General features: G+C 37.2%; 1 protein-coding gene and 1 long non-coding RNA gene across 4 annotated transcripts; one reads left to right on the top strand and one right to left on the bottom strand.

The window, feature by feature from the left end:
- The first annotated feature begins 3,931 nt into the window (after positions 1–3,931).
- LOC131152127 (uncharacterized) lies at positions 3,932–6,399 on the top strand. Its single transcript, XR_009135847.1, has 2 exons — positions 3,932–6,085; positions 6,170–6,399. It is a non-coding gene; the product is annotated as an uncharacterized LOC131152127 (long non-coding RNA).
- Positions 6,400–18,334: 11,935 nt separating this feature from the next.
- Positions 18,335–22,793, bottom strand: LOC131152110 (G-type lectin S-receptor-like serine/threonine-protein kinase SD1-1). 3 transcript variants are annotated; one of them, XM_058103761.1, is made up of 7 exons: positions 22,001–22,793; positions 21,502–21,666; positions 20,666–20,799; positions 20,096–20,306; positions 19,112–19,349; positions 18,872–19,022; positions 18,335–18,794 (listed from the first exon to the last, which is right to left on the bottom strand). In XM_058103761.1, the coding sequence occupies exons 1-7, from the start codon at positions 22,014–22,016 to the stop codon at positions 18,489–18,491; spliced, it is 1,221 nt and encodes a 406-aa protein (XP_057959744.1). In that variant the 5' UTR covers positions 22,017–22,793; the 3' UTR covers positions 18,335–18,488. The 3 variants fall into 3 exon arrangements, with proteins under 3 accessions (XP_057959744.1, XP_057959753.1, XP_057959760.1); XM_058103770.1 differs by lacking the exons at positions 20,666–20,799; positions 22,001–22,793 and having other exon boundaries at positions 21,502–21,662; XM_058103777.1 differs by lacking the exons at positions 20,666–20,799; positions 21,502–21,666; positions 22,001–22,793 and having other exon boundaries at positions 19,112–19,401; positions 20,096–20,224.
- Positions 22,794–26,774: the final 3,981 nt, after the last annotated feature.

The following is a 26,774-nucleotide window of genomic DNA, read 5'->3' on the forward strand; positions in this document are numbered from 1 at the left end:
AGGCATGTGGTACGATTCATCTGTGTTTATCTAAAAATAAAAAATATTGTGTTATGAGGGAGACATCTGCAAAGAAATTCTAGAAGACATTGGAAGATACATTTATGACCAAGAGTTTGGAAAATCGACTCTATTTGAAAAAGAAATTGTTTCGGATTCTGGTTGTTCCTATCACATGTGTCCAAATAGAGAATGATTTTCTAATTTTGAAGAATTAGATGGTGAGGTTGTTTTTATGGGAAATTGTAATACTTGTAAAACAACTGAAATAGGATCAATATAGTTGAAATGTCAAGATGGAACTATTAAGACCTTGACTTATGTTAGGTATGTTCCAAGCCTAAAGAAGAATCTAATTTCATTGGGTGCCTTAGAATCAAAAGGGTTCACTATCACTTTGAAAGATGGAACCTTAAAGATTAAATCAGGTGCGCTGGTGGTGATGAAAGGAATAAGGAAAAATAACTTGTATTATTTACAAGGTAGTACAGTTATTGGCTTAACAGCTATTCTTTCTAAGAAAGGTGCAGGTTCAGATACAACCAGGTTATGACATATGCGATTAGCACATGCAAGAGAAAAATATTTGCAACAATTAGCTAAACGATGTTTGTTAAAGGGTACAAAAGTGTGCAAACTTGAATTTTGTGAGCATTGCATTCTGGGAAAACAGATTAGAGTGAAATTTAGCACTGCAATCCACTAGACTGAAGGTATTTTTGACTACATCCATACAGATGTATAGGGGCCCACAAAAATGGCTTCATTGGGTGGTATGCATTATTTTATCACTTTTGTTGATGATTTTTCCAGAAGAGTTTGGGTGTATACTATGAAGCATAAAAATGAAGTGTGTGATATTTTCCTTAAGTGGAAAAAATTAGTTGAAACTGAAACTGATAGAAAGATTAAACGACTCATATCAGATAATGGTGGTGCATACACAAGTGACCCGTTTATGAAGGTATGTCAGGATGAAGGTATTGCTCAACACTTTACAGTTCAAGATACACCACAGCAAAATGGGGTGATAGAGCGCATGAATCGAACTTTGCTGGAGAAAGTTCGATGTATGTTGTCTAATGCTGGGTTAAACAAAGGTTTTGGGTTGAGACTGTTAGATATGCATGTCATCTTATTAATTGTCTACCATCATTTGCAATAGGGGGAAAAATACCTTATGAGGTATGGTCTAGAAAACCTGCTAGTGATTATGATTCTTTACATGTATTTGGTATTATGACTTATTATCATGTTAAAGAATTTAAGTTGGATCCAAGAGTCAAGAAAGCAATATTCTTAGGGATAAGTACAGGAGTCAAAGGATACCGTCTTTGGTGTCTAGAGATGAAAAAAATGATTTTAAGTAGGGATGTGACTTTTGATGAACTTGCAATGATGAATAAAAAAATATGCAAGGAGTCACGAGTTGAAGAGAAGACCAGTGGTACTCAACAGGTGGAGGTTGAGACAATTTTGGGAAACCTAATGAGAAATGAGACTACACAAGGTAACTCTCCAGTTACGGTGAAAAATAGTGTACAAGAAGAGGAGATTTCAATTCGAGAATCTTCACAGCAACAAGAATCAATTGTTTCTCAGAGGCCAAGACGATAAATTTGAAAACCTGCTCGGTATACTGATATGGTGGCCTATGCACTTCCAGTTGTGGATGATAATGTTCCTTACACTTTCAAAGAAGCAATGAGGAACTCTGAATTAGACAAGTGGAAAAAAGCAATGGATGAAGAAATGCAGTCTCTTCATCAAAATCAGACTTAGGAGCTAGCCAAACTGCCCAAGGGTAAGAAAGCAATTGGTTGCAAATGGGTCTATGTAAAGAAAGAAAGATTTCCATATAAAAATAATGTTCGCTTCATGAAGGGGTCGCTCGTAGTTGGGCTAGGCTTGATCGAGTTCTTATTAATAATGCTTTTTCCAACCTATATGGTTTGGCTAAATTCAAATATCTGAGTTGAAAATCCTCAGCTCATAATCTTATGGTTGTCGCGACGTCCCGGACCTGGCCTAGAGAGAACCAACTCTCTTGGCGCATAAATGTGGGGTTCCGGCTGCGAACAAGGGAAAATGGAATGTGTATTTTGAAAATGTGATTTTTTTTTTTTGTGGAAAACATGTGTGAAGGAGTGGCCACTAACCTTTTGAAGTGCGGTTAGAACACTTGATTGCTACCTTGTTAGGGGTAGAATTAGTCTGCGTCACCAGAGTCGGGCTCGGGAGTACGGTTATGCGAGGGGAATGTATTAGCACCCCTTAGCGCCCGTTCTTACGAACGGTACTAGATTAATAAAAAATTATCCTTGAAATAAACATGACAAGCCTTTCAAAACTACTCCCTTTTAAAAATCAAAAGAATGAAAAATACCATATAGGTATTCCCTCATAACTAGGGCTATCCAATACTTTGAAGAGTCAATGCCCTTGGTTGCAATCATTGGGAGGGAAAATCAAAAATAGGATACAAAATACACTCCCGGGGGTTTTGAAAACAGTAGGTTTTTCTAGGTAGGAAAATACTATTTTGGGAGGTTTTCGAAGTTTGTTTGGGATGAAAACGATTTTCTGTGCCTAAGAAAATATTTCTGTGATTTTTCCTAAGTGTGAAAGCATTTTTGTGATTTTTTTTGTGATTTTTTTTGAAATTTCAAAATAAAAAAAAAATCAATGGAAATCAAAGTGTGAAAAAGTTTTTGTGATTTTTGAGAATTTTGTGATTTTTTGTGAATTTTCTGGATATTTGGATAGTAATAAACAAGTGAGATGGAGAAAACTAGTGTGAACCGGTTCGGGGGATGACGAACCAGTCAAACATTGACCGGTCCGGGGGAAGAACCAGTTTAAGGTCTTGGTCGAGACCAGGCTGTCAGGATTTTTTAACATTCTTCCGAACAAAATTTGAGGCGAAAGCCATGAAGTCAGAGTTTGAAAATATGACTGGGAATTTAAAACATATTTTTGAAATTTTGGATGTAAGGAAAAAATCCTAACTTTGAAAAAATGTTTTGGAAACTTTTCTTGGATTTCCTTAAAAAAATTTCAAGTGTAAACAAATTTTTCAAGCTTTTAGAAAATTTTGGATTTTTCTGAGAATTTTTCTGGACTCTTTATCAATCTTCCCAAATTTATTTGAATTAATTGTGAATTTTTATGGATTTTATTATGTTTATTTGGATTTATTTGTGAATTTATTGAGATCAATCTGGTTTCCTACTAGTTGATAGACCCGCCGGTTTAGGGGCACGAACCAGTCAGCTTCGGGTCGGCCTAGTTTAAGGTCCGAGCCCAGACCAACGAGGCAGTTTTGTTTGCCAATAAGGGAGGGGAATAAGTGAGCATTCAGCCACATGGCATGATCCGGATCATTCAGAGGCCCGTGCAGATCCAACGGCCCTAAGGGAGCCTCGTGGCGCGCTACGTGTCAGCTAGCAGGTGGCGAAGGTGGGACATGTCAGGATCGCAATTGTCCAGATCGGCCGGTAAATAACCTTAATCTCTAGGATCGATGATGTGGCATCATCAAGAACGCTCCCCAAAGAAAGAGATCCAACGGCAGGCAGATGGTCATCCGGGAGCACTAACAGCATTGATGAGGGAGGGCAATGAGGAGACCACGCGTCGCTATGCGGCAACTGCGTGTAGACACTCCTGACGCCTTTTGATGTGGCTCAATTGTGGTCGCTGGTGTTGAATGACTGAGATGAATGAGGCTGTCTAGAGCATTCAATGTCGTGGGACGTGCTCGCCACGTGTCGGGGTCTGAGAGGGGTCTTTAGGGAATCTTCAGCGGGGATCACTTCGAGTCGTTGATGGAGCACTTAGATCCAACGGCCTCATGGGGAAGAACTATGTGGCCATAATCTGAGCTGTAGCTGGAAGACATACATCCAACGGTCTCGAGGGGACCTAGCTCACACCTTGATCGATCAGGGAAAAGACATGCCACATGTCTTAATCCTTCGATTTTGAAGCAAGGAATACTTAAGTTGAAAATTTTGTTTCGTCTCATTTTCGTCTGAAGACTCTTTCTCTTTCCTCTCTTCCCCCTATCCCCGAAACTTTCTCCTAAACCCTATCTTTCTCGTGAAGCCCCTGCAAAGCCTAGCTTTGATTTTCGTTCTCCAGTGACTGATCTGAGAGTGGCCAAGCTTTCAAGAAACCTAAGACTTCCCACTACAGCTCTTATCGTCCTTCTTTCCTTTCTCTACTTTTGAGAAAAACCCTAGATTCCAGACCTGCAAAACCTCTCTCAATTTCTATCAAGGATTTTCAATCTCCCTCTGTATCTCTTGTGAATAGAAATCAGACTCCGAGGTTTGATGATTCAGTTAACTATGGAACAGAGCCAAAGGTCCTAAACCAAACTCCCCTTGAAGCCTAAGTTCGTGATTTGGGCACATCTTGAGGACGGTCGTAGATCACAAAGGTCTTAAAATCTTTCTGGAAACCCCCTCCCAAAAGATAAGTATGCATTACAGTTTCTTGATTTTTCGCTATCAGTGTTGTTGTTCATGTGGTTTGAGATTTGGATGTCTGATTATGTACAAATATGTGTGAGTTTAAGTTGAAATGAAAGTCAGTGTGCTGCCTGGTGTTTCAATGCTTGTGTGTGCACTATGTAGCTCTAGATCCATTATGGTTCAGGTTGGAGTTAGGGTTTCGGTTTTGGTAAGGCTTCAGGTTAGGGATAGAGACGAGTTGAACCATCTCTGACTAGGTTAGGGGTACCCGGGTTGACTCGGGAGAGTCAACTAGGAATGAGTGAAGTTGGGGTAGACTCGTGCGAGTCAACCCGGGTGAGCTAAGTGCATTAGGGTTAGTCCGAGTGAAGCTTGGCACGTGAAATCAGACACGTGCAGGCCTGGTTGGGCAATGGGCTTACTTACGGTTATTCATTTGGGCCTGTCTTGATTTTTAAAACGTGGACCGGTCCATTCAGATTTTAAACATGGCCTTTTCTGGATTTTAAAACACGGGCTGGCCCAAAAAGGTTTTAAGACAAAGTCATAGGTCGACCCAATTCGAGTTTAAAAATAGGGCCCTGTTTGGACTTTTTGAAACTGAGGGCCCAACTTCCATTTTACAAAAGCATGGCCTTATTTTCTTCTAAAACGGGCCGGCCCAACTTCCATTTTTAATAACAAGGCCACGTAAGCTGAAACAGAGCTGGTGTCTTGGGGTCCTTTAATGGGTTAAATTCGGGTTGTTAAGACTCGAAGGCAGATCAGGATTAGTGGCTCGAGTTTGGTGAATGTGAAAAGGTCCAAACCAAGGTCCAGGTTCGAGTCAGGGTTCAGGTCTGCGGGTTATGGGTATGAGGTTCCAATCTGGATTCAGATCAAAGGATCCGGATCAAATTCAGCCTGAAATCCAGGTTCCAATTTGAACCTGAAGCTTGGGGAATAAACACTTGCAATCGCACACTCACAGTACACAGTCTGAGAATTAGGATAATGAAGAAAAAATTACCTAGGGTCTTGTACTCCTCCAGTCCTCTTCTCCGGCAACTAGATTTGAGTTGGTCTGAATGTGAACTATCTCTCGGCCATAGCTCCCCTCTGCTCTAAACTCTCGGCCCCAAGTTCAACAACATCTTTCCAACTAGCAGAACCTCCCCTCTCTTTCTGATTTCTCCTCTATTTCTTCAGCACTTCTTTATGCTCTCTATTTCTCTCTCTCTTTCTCTCTTTTTTTCACAGAATTTTTCTAAGCTCTTTTTCCTTCAAACTAGCAAAACCTCCCCTCTCTCAAACTCAACAGGGTTTCTCCACTCCTCCTATTCTAATTTTTGTAGAGTGCTTTTACCCTCTTTCTTTCCTTCCTTGCTACAGTGATGGGTTTCACCTTTTGTAGGGAGTCCGAGGGTGCATTTGTCGCCAATTTCATTTCCTTGCCACTAACTTTGTCAGGGGATAATTTCCCTGCACATGTGATTGATTTGATTCCTTGATCCTTGGCTAACCAACTTCCCTTTTCTTTTCTGTGCGCAGGCAAAAGTGAGAAGTCCAGGTGGCTACCCAGGATTTGTGGGCATTTTGGGGTGATTCCAGCTGGTAGTATTGGACTAGTGAGTATGGTTCCTCTTATTTAATTTTATTTTTGAAATCCCTTTTTCTATTGCTAACCAATTTTTGTGCTTTTATGTGCACAGGTGATTTGGAAGATGCTCTCTAGTTGGCAACCAAGGATTGGAAGGGATGGCATCTTTGTGCATTTTGATTTTTTTTGAGTTTTATATGTATATTTTCTACTTTTGTCATCTTTTGCATGAATGTATACCCAAGTTGCTCCTCCTGCAACCATTATTTGTGTACTCCTGTTTATGGTGATTTATTTTTTAATTTTTTGCTAGTTTTTAATATATATGCCATGTTAATTCCATTCAGGTGCACTGCATCTAATATCCTATACTATTTGTGCAACCAGCATTCCAGTTGTACATGCGCCCCCTTCCGCTTTTAATAAAATGTGACCTCACCTTTCCGTCATTTCAATATGCAATTTCATGTCACATTTAGATCCCTTTGTTCCTAAGAAAGACCTGATAATTAAAAAATAATTTTAAAACCCCAGCTAAAGCATTTGGCTCTTAATGGACTCACTTAAAAAAAATTCTCAAGTCTTTATATCTGAGACCCAATTTTAAAACCCAACATGATTCAATTTTGGAAATTCAACATGAAACCTAGACTTTGAAAATAACATCTAGTCCAAGGAGAGGATTATTTGCGAGACTTTGACAACGAGTGAGAGTCTAAAATTCATTCAGATCATTGGGGCTTATCTTGGAAATATGAAATTGGTTTTTAAACCGAAAGGTTTTATTTTAAGGATGCTCGCTTTTGGTTTATTTTGTGCCCTTTAAAACTTCATTTTGCACCTGAAGAATTTTTGAAAGATCTTAGTGCGGAGACGATTCAAAACTTTCCTAGAATACCGGGCCTCGACTTGAAATGATAAGACTTAAATGACCTCGACTTTGAGAATGTGACTCTAATTTTGAAGAGAACTCAAAGTTGAAGCACCCGAAGCTTTAATCGGTCTTAAAGTTAATTTTTCAATCACCAAGTCTTTTTAGGACGGCCTGGTAAAAATTAAGGTGTCTACAATGGTGGTTTATATGAATACGTCATTCTCTTTGTATGACCCTACCCCATTTTGGTTCCTTAATATGTGGAGTTCGCATGATTTGTTTTTTTCGTGCGTTAAAGGTGCCTGGATCAGGAATGACTCGGCCTTTAAGTCTTTTGAAACTTGCTATTAGTATTAAGAGAACTAAAGTTGCTTTATGTGTATGGAATAAAAAATGTCTTTGGGAGAGTGGGAGAAAACCTACAAGCTCTTGAGGAAAGGATGAATTTCTAGAAAATCAGCTGCAATTAGGTTTTTCTGAGGAGGTCAAAGCTGATTACTTGACTACTAAGTTGGAGATTTAGGTGGAGAAAAGGGAAGCATCTCGCCTAAGACAAATTGCGAAAAAAAAAAAAATGGTTGATTCAGGGGGATTAAAATTCTAAATTCTTCCATTCAGTTATCAATCAAAGGCGGAATAAGGGCTGTATAGACCGTATGGTTCTGAATGACGGGAGGATATTGGATGGTGCAGAAGGAATACATAATGAAGCCGCTACTTTTTTTTTTTTTTATAATTTTCTCTCAGAGTCTTCAGTGGTTGAACCTTGTGATCTCTCCGAGTTAATTCAAAGGTAGATTTCAGATGCTGATAATAATTTTCTCTGTGCCGATCCGATGGAAGAAAAAGTTAAAAGAGCGGTGTTCTCTATTCCCAAAGAAAATAGTCTAGGACCAGATGGGTTTGGCTCTTAATTTTATATTTCTTGTTGGGACATTGTTAAAAAAGATGTCTTGTGTGATGCCCTGATTTTCATACCAATTTTTTTAAAAAAAAAATAATATTAAACAATCATATATCGGTCACATCAATAACTCTGATACCATACACATAGCTTGGCCCGCATTAGGTACCAGGTAAACAGGCATTTCACATACACAACCTAACAGCGGAAGACATAATGTACATACCATCCAGAATACAATATCTAGAGTATCAATATACATATACACCCATTCTATCATACCCAAAAGCAACACAACCCTAGGGGAATTACACCTCCCTAGTCCAAAAACTCACCCTCTATATCAAGATCTCAACTCGCTACTGTCTCGGAGCTCTATCACCTGGTCTATCTCTGTTCCCTAAAAAGTTTAGATATTTGGATGAGACACATTTCAGTAAGACGGAATAAATTATTTACAGTGTGTGGCAGTATGAGTTTCATTATATCATAATATATAAACATATCAGTGATTGTATCTTCTGACAAAATATACCATTCCATATGTATATACATATAAATATATAACACAAGCTTTCAAAAGCTCTTAATTTCATTTCCAAAATCATTCGTACATAACTCATGTTTACTAGCGAAGTTCTTGAGAATAGGGAAGCTTACTCGCCCATACAAGCAGCTCCCCTCTGCCCTGATATCGTTTGTAGTCTTACCCGAATAACTCGGGTTCGGCCACAACTAATACTTATCAGGGCACTCACCTTACTCAGTAAGCCCTCAGACGATGAGTTTTACTTCATTTTAATTATTTATAATGCTAACTCACACAATTTCATTTCACATTTTCTTTCTCATTCCCATTTTCATTTCATTTCCATTTTCATTTCATTTCCACTTTCATCTAGCTCATAAGTGTGCTTGGTAACCAATATACCCATGTCTGTAACTCATGGCTGCTCTGAGGATATTCGCTACGCCATGCTTCACCCCATGGTCGAGGTCTCACTCCATATTCCACGGCATACTTCCCCCATGGTTATGATTGTGTGGCTCGAAGGCTGGATCTAATCGCGGTTGGCCAATCCAATTAGATCAAAATATTATATCATATATCCCGTATCTGTAGTATGATTGTCCAACCTATAGCCTTGATTCGGACTCAGAGGGCACAACAACTCTACTAAATAACTCAGTCGATTGTCACATTTGCACTAACACCACCAGCAATGGTGTCGTGCTCAATATCATAACCCATCATTAGAGTTTCCATATCCATCCCTCTGGGTTATCATTACCACATACTCGTAATCATTATGCGGTATTGGCATTTTATCAATCATATTTCAATGATTTCATTGCAGCTTTCACCCTTTGCAATGTTCACATTTTCAAGTATTTAATGATCTCATTGCAACTTTCGCACTTTGCAATGTTCACATTTCAATTTCCATATTTCAATATTTATATTGCAGAATTTACATTACAATATTCCCATTTTTAATATTCACACTTCAAAATTCATTTCATAATAATAATAATATATATATATATATATATATATATATATATATATATATCTTATTTCACATTATTCAACATTTTCCAGTGAAACATTTCTATACTGCATATTTCATCATTTTTCGGAAAATACTCTTAAATACATTTATATATCCTCATTTCAACGTTTCTCAATAAAACAATTCTCATATCAGTATATTTTAATTCATCTCAATAAAAATATTCACATCATTTTTTGTGCACATTTCTTCATCTCATAATAGTATATACCATGTTTCATGTATTTCAACATTTCTCAGAAAATACTCATTAGTATTTATAAATTTTCATCACCTCTTATATTTCAAATACCAAAACACCACAATTCAATATAAGTCATATGCCACACAATTTTATTTGATATTCATATCATAATAATTTTAGGCAAAATAACATATTCTCATTTTCATGTATTAACTAAATCAGTAATTCTCAGCAATAACTGTAATAATTTATTCCCCTTACCTAACTTACTGAGATCTCGCTAACAATACCCAATTCCTACACCCCTCGGCATTGGCAGCCAAAAAACCTGATATTCACATTTATCCCAAATTATTCAACTCAACTCTCAGAATAACTTCCATTTATCACTTCCTAGATTTTGTATACTCCAAACTAACATTAAAATTCTAAAATACTCCAGTTACCTTGATTTTCCTGAACTATGCCTGCAAGGATCCCGAAATTATACCCACAACGCTCACCCGAATCCTGAATTCAAAAACCCAAGTTCAACCTCAGAATGCTCAATATTCTAACATTCCAAATCTACATTAATTAAATAATAATTAATTTCTTAATAACTCCCTTATCCTAATTTTTGGGGTTATGCCTATGACGATCTCACGAAAAATTCGCTCTACTAGACTTGTAGAGAATCATCCTTAGATCTCATGGTGGTGTCTGATCGTCAATTCGATTTAAGATTTAAGAAAAATTGAGGTAAGAGTGAGAATTTACCTTACCCTAAGGGATATGCTCATATTGCTCCTACGACAAATCTACTCCGGTAGAAATGGCGGTGGCGAGGAATGGAGTCCAACGGTATTTTCTGATTTTCATTCGACCAAATATCAGCCGAGAAATTGAGGAGAGTGGGAGAGAGAGACAAAGGACGCATAAGGGGGCGCTGCCTGCTCTCTACAACCCTGAAATCCTTCCTGAATAATTATTATTTAATTAATTATTTAATTTTAAAAAATTAATTTGAATTTATTTTATTTATTTATTTATTTAATTTAATTTAATTTTTTTTTTTTGAAATCATTTCACTAATCTTGTATAACCATTTTTTGGGTTTTTACATCTTGGATGTAGCAAAGAATTTTTTTCAGGGCACTCCTCTTTCCAGGTTCTTTTCCTCTTTATTTATTGTTTTAATTCCGAAAGTGGACAATCTTTCTAGTTTTGATAAATTTCGGCCTATTAGTTTGTTCTACGTGGCTTACAAAATTTTTTCCAAGATTATTTTTTTTAGGCTAACTGAAATTGTTGGTAAGTTGGTCTCGTATGAGTAAGATGCTTTTATTCTTGGGCGTAGTATTTTTGAGAATATTATGCTTGCTCAAGAAATGGTTCATTCTTTGCACAAAAAAAATGGCTGGTGGCAATGTGATGACAAAACTGGATATGGCTAAGGCTTATGACAGAGTGAATTGGAATTTTCTTATGGAGGTTCTTAAGGCTTTTGGCTTCACTAAGAGGTTTTGCAAGCTCATAAAAAATTGTGTGGAGTCCCCGTGCTTCTCCGTTATGATGAATGGAACCTTTAAAGGGTTTTTTCAATCGACTAGAGGCTTTAGGCAAGGGGATCCACTTTCTCCTTATTTATTCATCATAATGGAGGATGTTTTGACAAGGTTGTTGAGAAAAAACTATAAGACAGGTCGTACTGGAAAATTTAATCATTCGATTGGAACCCCTTTGGTTTCGTATTTGCTTTATGCAGATGATATTCTTATTTTTGCAAATTGTGGGAAAAGGTCTATTAGAAATTTGGTTTACACTCTGGAGATGTATGAGAAGTGGTTAAGTCAAAAAAATAGCAAGTCAAAGTCTGCTTTATTCCTTTCGAAATGCATTACTCCTGCTCGAAAACATGGTTTATTAAGAATCACGGGTTTCATGGAAGGTACGTATTTGGGTGCGCTTTTGGTTTCTATAAAATTGTCTTCCAGGATCTTGGAACCTCTTACGGAGAAGATTAGGAAGAAAATTGTAGGGTGGAAATTTAAATTGCTTTCGCAAGGTGGAAGATTGATTTTAGTAAGACATGTGTTGTCTAGCATGCCGATACATTTGATGTCGGTTATTAATGTTTCGCATGTCACATTTTCTCGCATCAACTCCCTTCTTGCTAATTTTTTATGGGGAAAGGTAAAAGGTAAAAGGTAAAAGGAAGATTCATTGGTGCTCTTGAGAGAAAATTTGTAAACCTACCTCGGAAGGGGGTATGAGCTTGAGAGATGTTAAAGAAGTCCAAGAATCGCTTCTCATGAAATTTGCCTTCAGAATGCTCACTTCTAACAATCTATGGTCAGGTTTTTTCAGGGCTAAATATTGTAAAAAAGATCATTTACTAATAAGGAAGGGGAGACCAAATGACTCTCGGTTCTGAAAATCAATTATGACCACCATTCCGGAAGTTATGTATAATGTTAAAATTTTGGTGAGAGGTGGGAACTCTTCTTTTTGGTTCGATAAGTGGCTTACATCAGACTCGTTAGCTATGCGCACTGAGAATATTTCGAGCAAGAAACTGTGTATTAAGGATTGCTGACTGAATAACAATTGTAACTCTGATTTATTAATGGAATTGGTTGGGGCTGACAGAACAATGGACATCTTGCATAATGTGCCAACTGATAAAAGTGGTCAGGATATATTCATTTGGAAGCCTGCCCCTGATCACAATTTCTCTACAAAAATGGCATAGGAGGCAGTGAAGAGCATAAGTGATAATTTTGAGTGGAATGATTGGTTTTGACATTCTTTATTGCCTAGAAGAATCTCAATGTGTTTATGAAAAACCTGGTTTAGATGCTTGGTAGTAGATGATAGAATTCAGACCAAAGGAATATCAATGGTTTCAGCTTGTGATTGCTATGTGTTGAGAAGTTAGGAAAACACTGATCACATTATTTCTTTAAACAATGTGGCTTTAGAGGTTTGGCATCGGGCTATTGTGGTGTTGGGGATTCCTTTCCAACGGCTCCTTCCTTGGAAAAACAGAATAGCAAACTGGTTCCACTATGCTCGAAAATCATCTATTAAAGGCATTTTAATCGATCTGATTCTGTGTTTGATTACGTGGTGCCTCTGGAATCAATGATGCAAATAGAGAATGTAAGGATTTTATCAAAGTGCGGATCAGACATGGAGAAGTGTTCGATACTAGGTTAGTTCTTTAACTGAGAGCTCTAATTCTTTTTTAAAATTGAAGATATCAGACATTAGGATTTTGAAAGAGTTTCAAATTCAGCATCAGGGAGTTTGTGCTAGGCTTGGAAAAATTATTTCGTGAGTTAAACCCTCAGTAGGGTGGATAAAACTTAATTGTGATGGGAACTGTAGGAATGATCCGGGTTCTTCAGAAGGTGGAGGAATTATTCGAGACTGTCATGGCACGGTGAAAGTAGTTTTTTCAAACTATTTTGGCAATGGCACGAACAATAGTATGAAATTTAAAGCAATTCTGGAAGAAATTCGTTTATGCAACAACTTCATTATTTTAATGTGATTATTGAAAGTAACTCGCGAATTGTTGTTGATTGGCTTTGGAATGGTAGATGTACCTTGTGGTATCTTTGGGATTTTTTGGAGGACATCGTGGCAGAGTTAGAAAGAGTGAACTTCATGGTGATCCATCAATATAGGGAAGACAATAGTGCAACTGATTTTCTTGCTAGAGAAGAAGAAATGGGAAATAATATCATTTACAAAGAACATCTTTTATCATGTTTTCTGAAAGGTATCCTTAGGATGGATAGGTTGGGTCTCACTTCCTTTAGTCATTACCTCAACCTCTTGATTTTTGTTTGGTTGGTTTATATTTTTTTATTTTAATTTATTTTATTATTTTTATTTTTGATAGGCTTGTTTAGATTTGTTTCTTATTTAGTTTTGTTTGGATTTGTAATCCTGTTTTAATAGGTTGTTGATGTTGTTATTGAGAGACCTTTAATTTTTTTTTTTATCAATAATCTCCAAATGTTTGTCTTGTAATCGCGGTATTCCTTCATCAAAAGTGAGGGTATATCAATAAATAAGTGGAAGTGCCGCCTATATATATAGAATAAAGGAAGAAATATATATAATAGAGGAAGAAAAGGCTAGAAAGATCAAAATTTCCTACACCTTGATTTGAGGCAGCTGGGCTAAGACTTTTGAATGCCTCTTTGACTCAAGATTGGCAATGAGACCATGCCACATATTTGAAACCAATACTAGGAAGACATCGTACCATTTTGACCTCCAACAAGGTTGTGCTTGCAGTAAAAGAGAATGATGCTAGAGCACTCTAATTGAGAAATTCTAGTCAATCACACGAGCAAAAGTATCAAAATAGTCCACATTAGCTTTCTGTGTGTAACTGTTAATGACTAAGTGTGCCTTAAATTTATTAATAGAATCATCAGGTTTATATTTCTTTTTGAATTTCCATTTACACCCCATAGGTTTAGTACCGGGAGGCAACTCTACTAATTCTCAGGTGTGATTAGACGTAGTTGATTCAATTTCATTATTAATGACTTCTATCCAAAAAACGGTACATAAGGAGAATATATTACTTCATTAATTGTGTGTGGATCACTATCAAGCAAAAATATATAATATTCATCTTCAAATTTATTTTCTTTTCTTTGTCCCTCATTTCTCCTTAATACAGTTTCAAAATTTTCATTTTCAATTTCCATATTAGATTTATGGATAATCCTTTCTTGATTATCTTTAAGGATAAAAATGCTTTCAAAGAAATCCGCAATTTTAGTTTCTATTATTGTGTTATGATCCAACACATCACTTTTAATAATAAAAGCCAATAGACTGCACTATATTCTGCCTTATAAACATGCAATGAGAGGTTGTAGACCCAATTTTTCTCTTTTTAGGTTATGGCGACATCATTTTAATCAAACATCCCCGCACTTTAAAATATTTAAGTTAGGGTGGTAACCTTTTTAATGCTCATAAGGTGTTTTCCCTATTTTCTTGTAAGGTATTTAATTTTGAATGTGACACGAAGACAATATTGCTTCTCCCCACAAGTTATTTGGTGTTCCTAAACTTATTATCATAGAATTCATCATTTTTTTTAAAGTTTGGTTTTTTTCCTGTCTACAACTCCAATAGATTCAAGCGAGTAGGGAGCTGTCACCTCATCTATTATTTCTTCTTTTTCACAAAATTCATTAAGATGTCAAAAATCATATTCCCCTCCGTCATCATATCTAAGTCTTTTAATTTTCTTATTTTTAGCCAACTCTAAATCTATCATAAGATTGTTGTAAAAGAGACTAGTAATCAAATGTAGGAAAAATAATTAAATAAAACTTATCAGTTAAGGCTTGCATAAATAGACATAAGGGCCCTTGGGATAGATGTCACCCCTTCAATATGGTGCAGAAGGCTTTTTAACGTCCACCTCCAAGTTACAACAACCTTTTCTATTAGTATGCACTTGCTGATTGGAAGACAAGAGTAGCTCCTGCCAGTAACCCAAGTGGGCAAACCATAGCAAAAACAATGAACAAAAAATATTATGATCAAACACAAACTGCAACAAATGCAGAACGCAAAAGAAGACAACGATTAGAACATAGTGAATAGAAAAATGTGTACAAACATAGATGAATTGGGGTTGTAACCTTTTTAATGCTCATAAGGTGGTTTCTCTATTTTCTTATAAGGTATTTTGTAGAGACCCGAACCCGTAAATAAGGAAAATAAATAAGAAAATGGTAAAAAAGGGATTTCAGCATGGTTTGTCGATGAAGCCAATATATTTGTCGACGAAGTCCCTTAAGTTCTTTGTCACAGAAATTTAAAGCGTCGTCGACGAAGAAATACCGAGTGAACCAAAGAAAAAATCCAGATGGGGTTAGTCGACGAAGGAAGAGCTTCATCCACGAACAATCCAGGTGGTTCATCGAGGAAGGCGCCGCTTCGCTGACAAATTTGACTCAGTTAAAGGCTCTATAAATATCATCTTTGGTTGCTTAAGAGGTAAGAAAACCCAAAAGCTTTTTCTCTCTCTCTCTCTCTCTAGAACCAGCGAATTCTCTCTCTCTCTCTACCATCCTTCGTCGTTCGTCATCTGTTTCTACGATCGAAAGTTTTTGCATGGATCAGGGGAGGAAACTCTACAGTTATACTGGATCAGATCGTCGTTTTGAAGATTTTCGGGATTTTTCCTAAAATCGAGGTAAGGATCTAAATTCGTTTTCGTTTAGGTAGATGTGTAGTAGATTGAATAATATTAAAGGGATTTGTTTACATAAGTATTTTTAGAAAAAGAAACCATAAGATATGTAGCTTATGTTTATATGTACTTATGGACTGGTTATTTGCAAAGTTTTACAAGGTATAAATTCCGATTCTTACGATTTTTGATGATTTTACAGTTTTGGCAAAAAAATGGGGTTTTTGACATATGATCTTCAAATTTCTTAAATTACTTTATTTGCACTAATACTAAAGTAGGAGATGCTTGAAACTCTTAATAGCAGCAGAAATGATATTTTACGAACCAGTCTATATGAGATGTATATTTGACTAAATAAGTGTGACGTATGACATGAATTGATTTTATACTGATTTGAGATGCATGTATATGAACTATGGGGGCTAAGGTTCCTCGTAGTTATCAGAAATAGTAGAAAACAGGTGCTGGTTAGATACCGTGCCAAGTATGAGAAAAGGGTAAAATCGAGATGTTACGAGCCGATTTGTACTACAGTATGAATGAAAGTATGCATGAATGAGATTATGAAAATACTGGAATTGCACAGGTGATTATGTTTTAATGTAAATTATATATATGATATTGGGGCCGCAGCTTGTCTCAATAGTATATGAAACCTTAAAAAGCTTATACTATGTAGGCTCAGTACCGTTGCCAAAATAGAGGTACAGTGCAACCACACGCAGTTTATTTTCAGTGTGGGTACCTAGTAGTAGGCTTGGTAAGAAGGGTCACTGGTCAAAAGGGATCAGGGTAGTGATGGCCAAGTCAGACTGCAATATGTTATGATGTCTGACAATACTTGCACGAACAGGGCTCGATTAGTGCTTTTTATCGCACAACCCTTACCACGTGGAGTTACTGGCATAGTTATGATAGTTTTAAGATGGACGGTATTCTAAATATGCATATACATGATTTAAACGCTTTACTGGGTAAAGTTACAGGTCTGAGTACCGGGCGGAGGGACTGTACAGTGTATGGGCTTATACTGCACCCTAATATCGGGAACTCTCACTTGTAATGATGTTGGGTTGTATATTATTAGGAATATATATATATAACCATTTTCAAAACAGAATATAACTATACAGTCACACACTGATGTAATATCTTCTTCCTTACTAAAAAGTGTCTCACCCCAATCTTACAACCTTTGTTTCAGGGATTACAGGAAATCGGTCCTAATCTTCTAGAAAGACTTTGGAGAGTAGTGTCTAGTTAGCTGACGTAAGTTTTTTATGAGTTCTAGATTGTTTAGCCAGCATGGGGTTTTATTTTTTATTTTTATTTTTTGGAATGTAATACAATTTATGTTTTGCGTATGGATGAATCTAGATAAGGAACAATTAGATACTCTGGTATATTTATTAGAATCCATATGAATGTTTATGTTTTCCGCAATATATGTGAATACATATCATTATGAAATACCTGTATATCCCTATCTAAGGCGGGTAGTTATGGTTGGTTTCTGAGGATTTGTATAGGATATATATGTATAGTAGCACTCTGAAGCCATATTAAGGGTCGGGGCATTACATATTTAATTTTGAATGTGACACAAAGACAGTATTGCTTCCCCCCACAAGTTATTTGGTGCTCCTGAACTTATTATCATAGATTTGATCTTTTTTTTTAAAAAAAAATTGATTTTTCCTTTCTACGACTCCAATAGATTCAAGTGAGTAGGGAATTCTTGCCTCATCTATTATTTCTTCCTTTTCAAAAAAATTCATTAAGATGTCAAAAATCATATTCCCCTCCTCCAACATATCAAAGTCTTTTAATTTCCTTATTTTTAGCCAACTCTAATTCTGTACTAATATTGTTGTAAAAGAGACTAATAATCAAATGCAGGAAAATTATTAGGGAGAACTTATCAGTTAGGGCGTGCATAGATAGACATTAGGGTGCCCTTGGGATAGATGTTGCCCCTTCAATATGGTGCAAAAGGCATGTTGATGTCCACCTCCAAGTTACAACAACCTTTTCTATTAGTGTACACGCTGATTAGAAGACAAGAGTAACTCCGACCAATAACCCAAATAGGCAAACCACAGCAAAAACAATGAACGGAAAATATTATGAACACAGACTGTAGCAAATGCAGATTGCAAAAGAAAACAATGATCATAACATAGTGAACAAAAATATGTACAAACAGAAATGATCTAAATCAAAATTGTCAAAGCAAAAGTTTATGAACGGCCACTTGGGGGGGTTTCTATACTAAATGTTTTCGAATTGGATTCCCTAGAAATCAATGGATGAGTCCTTGTCTTGTGTGCACATAGGGAAGTTTGAATACTTGTTTACAAACCCAAAAGAGAGTTCCCAAGTGAAAAAAAAAAAAAAAAAAGCTCAAACTCTCCTAGAACAATCAATGTGGGATGAGCTATATAAAGGCTTTTGAAATACTCTACAAAAACATCAACCTTGCTAATATAAGATACTTTATAGTTATTTTATGCAAATGTAAGTTAAATATGGATCAATTATGTAATCCAAAGAAAAGCAATCAGTCACACATTACACTTTTTCTAATAGTAACCTCAATATGCTTAATATCAACAAAATTAAACAACAATCGTCCTTGTTTGAAAATATGTTATATAAACATGAAACGTCCTCTATCGACCCTTCAATAGGGTAATGGTCACCTTGCTAGCGGAACAAGGTTCATGCTTCGTTAACAGACAACTTGCTCCATGCAGATCACTTCCATCGAAAAAACCAGGTTCTTTAGGTGGAGGCAATTCACCCTCACCCCCCAAAATCACTACCACAGATGACATGCTTGGCCTATCTTTTGGATGCTTTTGCACGCATAATAAACCCAGATGGATTGTCCGCAACACTTCAAACAAATTGCACGAGTTCCATAGTGATGCATCAATTAGTTCTAGAGGTCTACCTTCCATATACAATTTCCATGCCTAAAAAATTCCTAACATTATTATCAATAGTAGTTCCACAAAAAAAAAAAAACCAAAAACTAGTTCTTAAGACTTACATGCCCAATAAGGTTAAGGAGGTCATCTGGATGATTGAAGCCACTGTTTCTCCTTCCACTTACTATCTCCAAAACCATAACGCCAAAGCTAAACACGTCAGATTTCACTGAGTAAACCCCACTGATTGCATATTCTGGAGACATATAACCACTGCAGAAAACCAACAACCAATGAAAAGAATATAAAAGCAAGAGAAGCAGATTTTGTCAAACATGTGTAGCATGTACAGGCATACTTACTATGTTCCTATGACTCTTTTTGTCTTTGCTTCAGTCTCGTTTCCCCCAAAACTTTTAGCCACCCCAAAGTCCGAAATTTTTGGGTTCATATCATTGTCTAGTAAAACATTGCTAGCTTTAAGGTCTCTGTGGATTATTCTTAGTCTAGAGTCCTGATGAAGATAAAGAAGCCCCCGAGCAATGCCATTGATAATCTGGAAGCGCTTTGGCCAATCCAATGCTTTGCCTTTTCTTTCATCTGGCCAATATTTTTTGAGTCAATCCATGTTGCTGCAACTATATATTGAACACTGTATGGATAAAGTATTTCAGAGAGTGAAACTGTGTGGCAGCAAAAGTACTTTATGTTAGACCGATTATGTGGAAAACATGCAAGCCAAAAGAGCAAGACATTAAGTTAACAACTCTATCCTCTTGTGATTTTTCCATGTTTAGTCCTGGACATGTTTTCGATTTGCATGGTCAATAAATAGGGAAGAATGTATTTGCAGTTTCATAGGAGGTTCCATTTAAGTCTTCCTTGATTTATGCTCCCTACTCACATGGGCCCATTAAAACAAGAGGAATACCACATCAACAATAGTATGAATTGTGGAGGCCTCATATTGCTTTATGCTGCAAAAGAATACAATCTGATTATTCAATAATTTGATTGTCGACCCATGTCCCTAGATTTAAAAATTAGATGCATTTGACAAGGCACAATCAACATCTGATGGACAAAGATATCTGTGTCCATATATCAGAGTAACCATGAAATTAGAACACTAAAGTCATGTAGCAGGAAAAAAAAAAAAGTTCAAAACTCCTACTAGCCAGGCCAATTCTGCTTTCTATCTTTTAATTGATCATTTGCTGCAGTCAGTCAGCCAAAGAGCAATATATAATCCAAGGCACGGTGGAAATATTTTTGAGTTTTGTAATGAAAACACTAACAAGAAAACTAATTGAGGTGAAATCATTAGGGTTCAAAGAGAGTCAAACCAAAAATAAAAGAATCCAGGCTGTTGTTAGGCATGTATTCATAGACCAGCATCTTTTCATCTGCTTGAAAGCAGCATCCCAAAAGCTTGACAAGATTTCTATGCTGAAGTTTGACGATGTACAAAACTTCATTCTTGAATTCATCTAATCCTTGACCAGAACTCTTCGAAAGCCTCTTCACAGCTATTTCTTGCCCATTTTTAAGCACACCCTGAAAATTGTTCAAAGTTTTATATAATTGTGCAGCTTGGAAAAAAATTTCTGTGGCCAAAATATTTTGATAATGTTAAACACCACTTAATCTATGCTTTTATATAGAAGGGCACACAATTTTTCATATATTCAACATATTTTTAAAAATTCTCATGTTCTTTGTTTAATAAAATCTATGAATTAAAATTTTAATTTTCTAATCAAAACAAAGGTTAAAATTTCATTAGAATGATCATTTCTATATACAATGTGCATGGTGAGGAAAAAAAACTACAGCTACAAATACTGATGTTGGTGCCTAGAGTATGGTTCAGGTGACATAGACAAGTTGCACAGATTCATCATCTAGATTTCTACCTTGTAGACAGGTCCAAAACCACCTTCTCCAAGTTTGTTTTTAACGGAAAAGTTATTAGTAGCATTCACTATAGTAGCAAAGTCAAACAATGGTAGCTCCAAAAATTCCCTCTCAATATTGCATCCCACCTTTCCTGCAAAAAAGCAATCCAACTAGATGAACATGAAAATAAAGCAACACATATTCATCACACACTTTTTTTGGCACGATCAACAAGATTTGTGTATTCACTCACTGTTCCAATAAAATGATGGGGATATGATATGTTTCAAATTGGAAAAATCGATTGCAAAAAAAAGAAAAAAACTCAAATTAATGCAACTATTCCAGGTAACAGATTTTTTTTGCCTTTAGCTTTGCAGTCTTTGTAGTGTTTTCTGTACTATCAGCATACATATGGTGATTGGTAGACAGTTTCTCTAAAGATGAGGGCATAACTTGATGGGCTTCTGTGTTTCAACATGAAAACAAAAATATCACCATTTTTTATTCAAAAAAAAAAAAAATCACACTATTGAAGCTCTTCAAAGCATTGAAATCATTTTAATTTTTTTCGTAACAGTTATAAGTTGTTTGAATTATTAGTTGACAAAAATACGCTACAACTTGAAGCCTAATTCTTTTTATTGGACAATTGCTAATGGTTCTTTCCAGGGAATTCCTAAATTCACCCATTTTCTGCTATATTTGCTTTACATTTTTAGATAACAGAAATTACATGATATAAAAGGGTGGCTACATGGTCAGAGCAGGTGCATGCAACAAAAAGATAATGGTGGTACTCGTATTTTTATTGCCCAAATAAAGGGAGCTTAAGTGAAATTGTTACTATTACCATCTCTCTGTTGGTGCTTCTTCTTTCCACAGACATATAATAATAGGACAAGGCCCAAGAGCAACACCCCTGCTGCTGCCACAGGGACAACGATTTTCATCCATTTCTTTGAGCTGGACTCATTGTTAAATGTCACATTGTCATCTTGATCTGGACCAAAGGAAACTAAAAGCAAGAAGACCATGAGTTAAAATAGTTGAAGGATTAAAAAGAAACAAGAACAAAAATAAAAAGTAACATTTGAATGTCATCTCAACCCCAAACAAGGATTTATAATGCCCACTCCAACCAAGTCCAATTTCAACGAGGCCTGAGTATTGGCAATGTTGAGGATCATCCTGAGGATCCTCTGCCTTAATTATAGGAGAATATTATGTATATACTTTCTATTTATTTGTCCTCTAATTAATATGTAATTGATATGCAATTATTACATACAATCCTTAATTCAATATAAATAAACAATACTCAACACTTTCAAGAGTGGTGATTTTCAAACCTTCTCGTGGTATCATAGCCTAAACGATCCTCCCTAATTTTCGTTTAGCGCCGCTGCCACTACCGCAACCCTAGCTAATTTCTTCTCTCTTCTTTCCCAGTGCCGCATGGACTCCCTTTCCCTCCTCGGAACCGTTGCCGCAACCCTAGCTAATTTCTTTTCTCCCATCTTTCCCAGTGCCGCACGGACTCCCTTTCCCTCCTCGGAGCCGTCGCCGCAACCAGCCACCACCCTGCACAATCACTCCGAATCAAGACTGTAGAACCGTCGTCACAGCCAGCCTCTGCAGATTCAGAGTCATTGCAATGTCAGCGACACTGTCTATGGCCTCCGCAAATTCAAAACCGTCACAACACTAGCAACCCGCCTCCGACCTCTCCTTTGCCCACAACTCTGCCACCAGAACTGCACTCCCTGAACCAGCGAACCAGCGCCGCACTCCGATAACCAGCGCCATCAACGCCCACTGATGTCGCTGAATCTCCGTCAGCGCTGCGTCCACGATGCGCTCACCGTCAACGCCCGCTGCCGTTACCGTCAATGCCCACTGCCATTGCTGAATCTCCATCGCTGCATACCATTCCCCTGAACCAGCGAGCTAGCATCGTAACCACCCATGGCTGCCGAATCTACCATTTCCCTGAACCAGCGAACTAGCGTCGTCACCACCCATGGCTGCCGAATCCACCCCCCTTCCTTTCAACACCCTCATCCACATGGTTAATATCAAACTCTCCTCTTCCAGCTATCTCATATGGAAGAGCCAATTGTTTTCTCTCTTAGAAAGCCAAGAATTGATCGGTCATGTGGATGGAACTATTGCGCCCCCACCCCGCTTTGAACCTACAGATTGTCAGACGCCAAACATCAAACACGTGGCATGAAAAAATAAGAGTTTTTTCCCGTTTTATTATTAAAAATATATAAAATATCAAAGAATACTCTGATTAGGAAAAAATTTCCCAAATTAATGCTTACGTAATCTCACAGATGGATCATTGGGAAGGTGACGCGTGGCACAGAAGGAAGAAAATCTCGCAGCTTGGTGCTGCGAGATTTAAATCGAACAGCTAGTGAGAAGGTGACACGTGGCGGAAGAGAGCAAATCTCGCAACTCCAAGTTGCGAGATTTAAAGAAGCCGAGCCTTGCTGTCACCAACGCCATCAGTTCAAGCCTCTGCAACTCCGACGACAACCCACACCTCTCGGCAACTCGTAGAAACAATAGCCGCCGCTGCCGCTCTCTGCTCCACAACCCCCTGCTCCACTCGCCCAGCCTCCCTTGCGACAACTTCACCACCTCACCCGACGAACCAGTAGATCCGACCATGACTGCAAACAACTTTGGCAACCATCGTCACCGTCATTGTCGTCGTTATCAAATCCGGATCACACCAGAAAACCAACACAACCACCGCGCATCTCCACCTCAGGCAACCTCCCCGTCCTTACCCTGCAACACCTCTTGAAGCAGAACCAGTCCTCGCCGCCACCGTCGCCAACACCCCTTGCTGCCGTCGTCGCCAACACCCCTTGCCGCCGTCGTCGCTCACCATCCTTGCCGGCGCCGTTGCCCACGCTGCTCGTATCCTCTTTCGTCACCGTCGAATTCCAGCCTTCTCCCCCTCGCAGCAACCTAATCTGACTACCCACCTCCGGCAGCATCCAAGTAATTTCCCTGCATAACTCGGGAAGGTGTCGCTGGCTTGCCTTTTAAATCTCGCAGCTTAGAGCTGCGAGATTTTCTCCCTTTACGCGACACGCGTTGATTTCTAACGGGCTGCTCTCTTTAAATCTCGCAACTTGGAGCTGCGAGATTTGGTTCCCTCCTGCGCACGTGCCGTCTTTGCAGCGGCTATCGGTTTAAATCTCGCAGCATCAAGCTGCGAGATTACGTCAGCATTACTTTGGGAAATTTTTTCCCAATCAGAGTATTATTTGATATTTTATATATTTTTAATAATAAAATCGAAAAAAACTCGAAAAATAAAGATAAACATTTGACTTTCTGAGTCTCATCCCTATTATAATGCTGACAAAGCACCAATATCTTATGCGTACATTTAGTGTGTGAACAAATTTTCATTTCAGCACAAACATAAGATACCGAAAATGGATGCCAGCAAGAATATAAAGCTCACACTCTCCTGACATTTTCCATGAAGATTTAAGAGCAAAGAAGAAAAAGAAGACCTTCGTTGTTACTTGTATATGCATTTATTTTTATATTTGATCTGTAATAATGCATACATCTTGTTATGTTTTAAATGCTCAAATGAACATAAGGACTGAATGACCTTAGGGCACTCTTCGGTCGACTGATGCCAAATTTTTAGGATTATTTATCAAAGGCCTTAAACTGACCTTCGGACCTTGAATATTGCATGAAAATGTTTCTTATTACCTTAAAATTAATCATTATATGTATAGGGACAACATTATAAGTGAAATAGGATCAAAATGCCCAAGAATGACATGTTCAGTCGACCGAACTCAGTTATACTGAGATCCTCGGTCGACCGAACCCCCACCGGGTCAACAGGTTGACGTGTTGGTTGAACGACTAGATATATACAAGCAAGACCTTATTGACCGAACCTCCTCCGGTCAACAAGTTGACCTCCCAATCGACCGACCAAGACTATATGGGCAACGCCCTGGTTGACCGAACCCCGCCCGGTCGACCAAACTTCATGGTTCAAATTGATCTGGTCGACCAAACTGCGCGGATTTGGAAAATCACCCTTGAGCCCTCATGTCCTGTCGATCATCCTTTCAGTTCAAATTTCTCCCTATCCACCGAATGCAACCACTTGGTCAACTGAACCTCATGTACGGTTGACTGAGCCTCTCGGGTTGTTAAATTTTATTATCTCCGATAAACAAGGTTATTTTTAATTAAACATCATTAATATTTTTCTAAAATGACCTTCGTGTCTCTAACGGTCATAATTTTTACAAACTCTATAAATACTCCCCCATAACTCCAGATTAGCAACTTTGATTAACCCAAATCTTCTCTCTAATCCATTATTAATCAAAATTCCTCCAAAATATTTTTTATTGTTTAAATCATTCTTTTGGGGCAAAATATTTGAAACAAATCTCTCCAACTCTCTTTCACTTGTTTTATCTCAAAATCATTTTAAAGAGAGTTTTATTTTGGGCATTTTATTTGTATTTACATGCATATACTCTCACTTGTTATTATCTTTTGAAAATCAATTTTTGAGAGTATTGCTTGGATTTTTCTCACTTATTTATTTGATAAATATTTTGGGAGAAATTATTTATAGTACAAATATTTTATTTAGTTTAAATTCCTAGATTCTCAAATGTTCTTTATTTGCAAAAATATTTATAGCAGAACATAATACTCATATTTTTATACATATATTTATGCATTGATTATTTAGAAACGCATCATTTACTCTACTAAGCTCAAATCATATCATAAGAGAGTGCATATATTTTAGAGCTTTATTGTGTACATTTTTACTTGTATTTCAGAAGCATTATTATATGTACAAAAATGTTTCATTGAATGGTTGGGTTCATCTCATTAATTTAACTGAGGAGTCTCAACCCCGTAAATGAGACTGGTTTGGTTCAGTTTGGAATTGAACTGGGAAGTTTCAGCCCCGTAAGTGAGACCGGTTTCAGCCCGAAAATTGAACTGGGGTTTTCCTCGCCCTGTAAAGAGAAGATGTAAAAGACTTTTACTCCACCCGGTTAAGTGAGCAGGTATAGTGGAATTCTTGAGGGGTATGCCCAAAGCAAGAAAGTATGCTAGTTTGGCTGAACCTCGATAATAAATTTGGTGTCGCTCTTTTTTATCTTATTTAAATTCCTATACTTTAATTTAAGCATGTGTACGAATGTTTATTTAATGTCAAAATTATTTGCATACACACATTTGATTTAAATAAGATATTGCACACATGTAGAGACTCGGTGCATTATATTAATTAAATAATAAGGGAAAAGAGAGAGAAGGAAATTGAATTTGGAATTCAACAAGGGTCTCGTCGACGAATGTGAACACGCTTGATGGGATCGTCGGCGAGGACACGCGTCTCATCGACGAGAAGTTACCAAGGGGCCATTTTTAGTTATGAATTTCGTCGACGAGGGATAAGCATTCGTCGACGAAGTGACGTGGCTCGTCGACAAAGGCAAGAGTATAACTAGCCCTAAACTTGGATTTCAGCGTAGATTTTTCATACAAAACATTGTTTTTCTCTCCTCTTCGGTTCTTATCCTTCCTCTCTAAGATTTTGGGTTCGTTCTTAGCCGGATCGACAATCTGAAACCGCCACACTACTCCTGGGGAAGTTCTCTTCAAGTCTGCCAGAGTAAATTGTTGGTGGGGCTAACTTGGACTCCATCCCAAATTCAGGGTAAGACTTTATGTTAAGTATTTGACTTTCTTACAATTGTAGAAAAAGTAGTATTTGAAAAAATACTGAAATTTTGTTCAGGGAAATATTGTTTTCAGGGTGTTGTTCTGGGAATCCTGCGGGTGCAGGACTAGTCATTTTAGGGGTTTTCTAGTAGTCAGGTCAGTGAGTAAACTAAAGCAGTAATTTTTCATGAAAAATATTATTATTTAATAGCAGATTAATTTTCAGAAAGCATGTATTATGTATGAATATATTTGGAAAATGTACATTTGGGAAAATACTGTTATTACATAGGAATATATATATATATATATATATATATATATATATAGTATAAAATGTCAGGAAATGTGATTTCAGAACAAAATTCA

This window comes from Malania oleifera, chromosome 1, assembly GCF_029873635.1.
Source record: "Malania oleifera isolate guangnan ecotype guangnan chromosome 1, ASM2987363v1, whole genome shotgun sequence".
NCBI classification, from domain to species: domain Eukaryota; kingdom Viridiplantae; phylum Streptophyta; class Magnoliopsida; order Santalales; family Ximeniaceae; genus Malania; species Malania oleifera.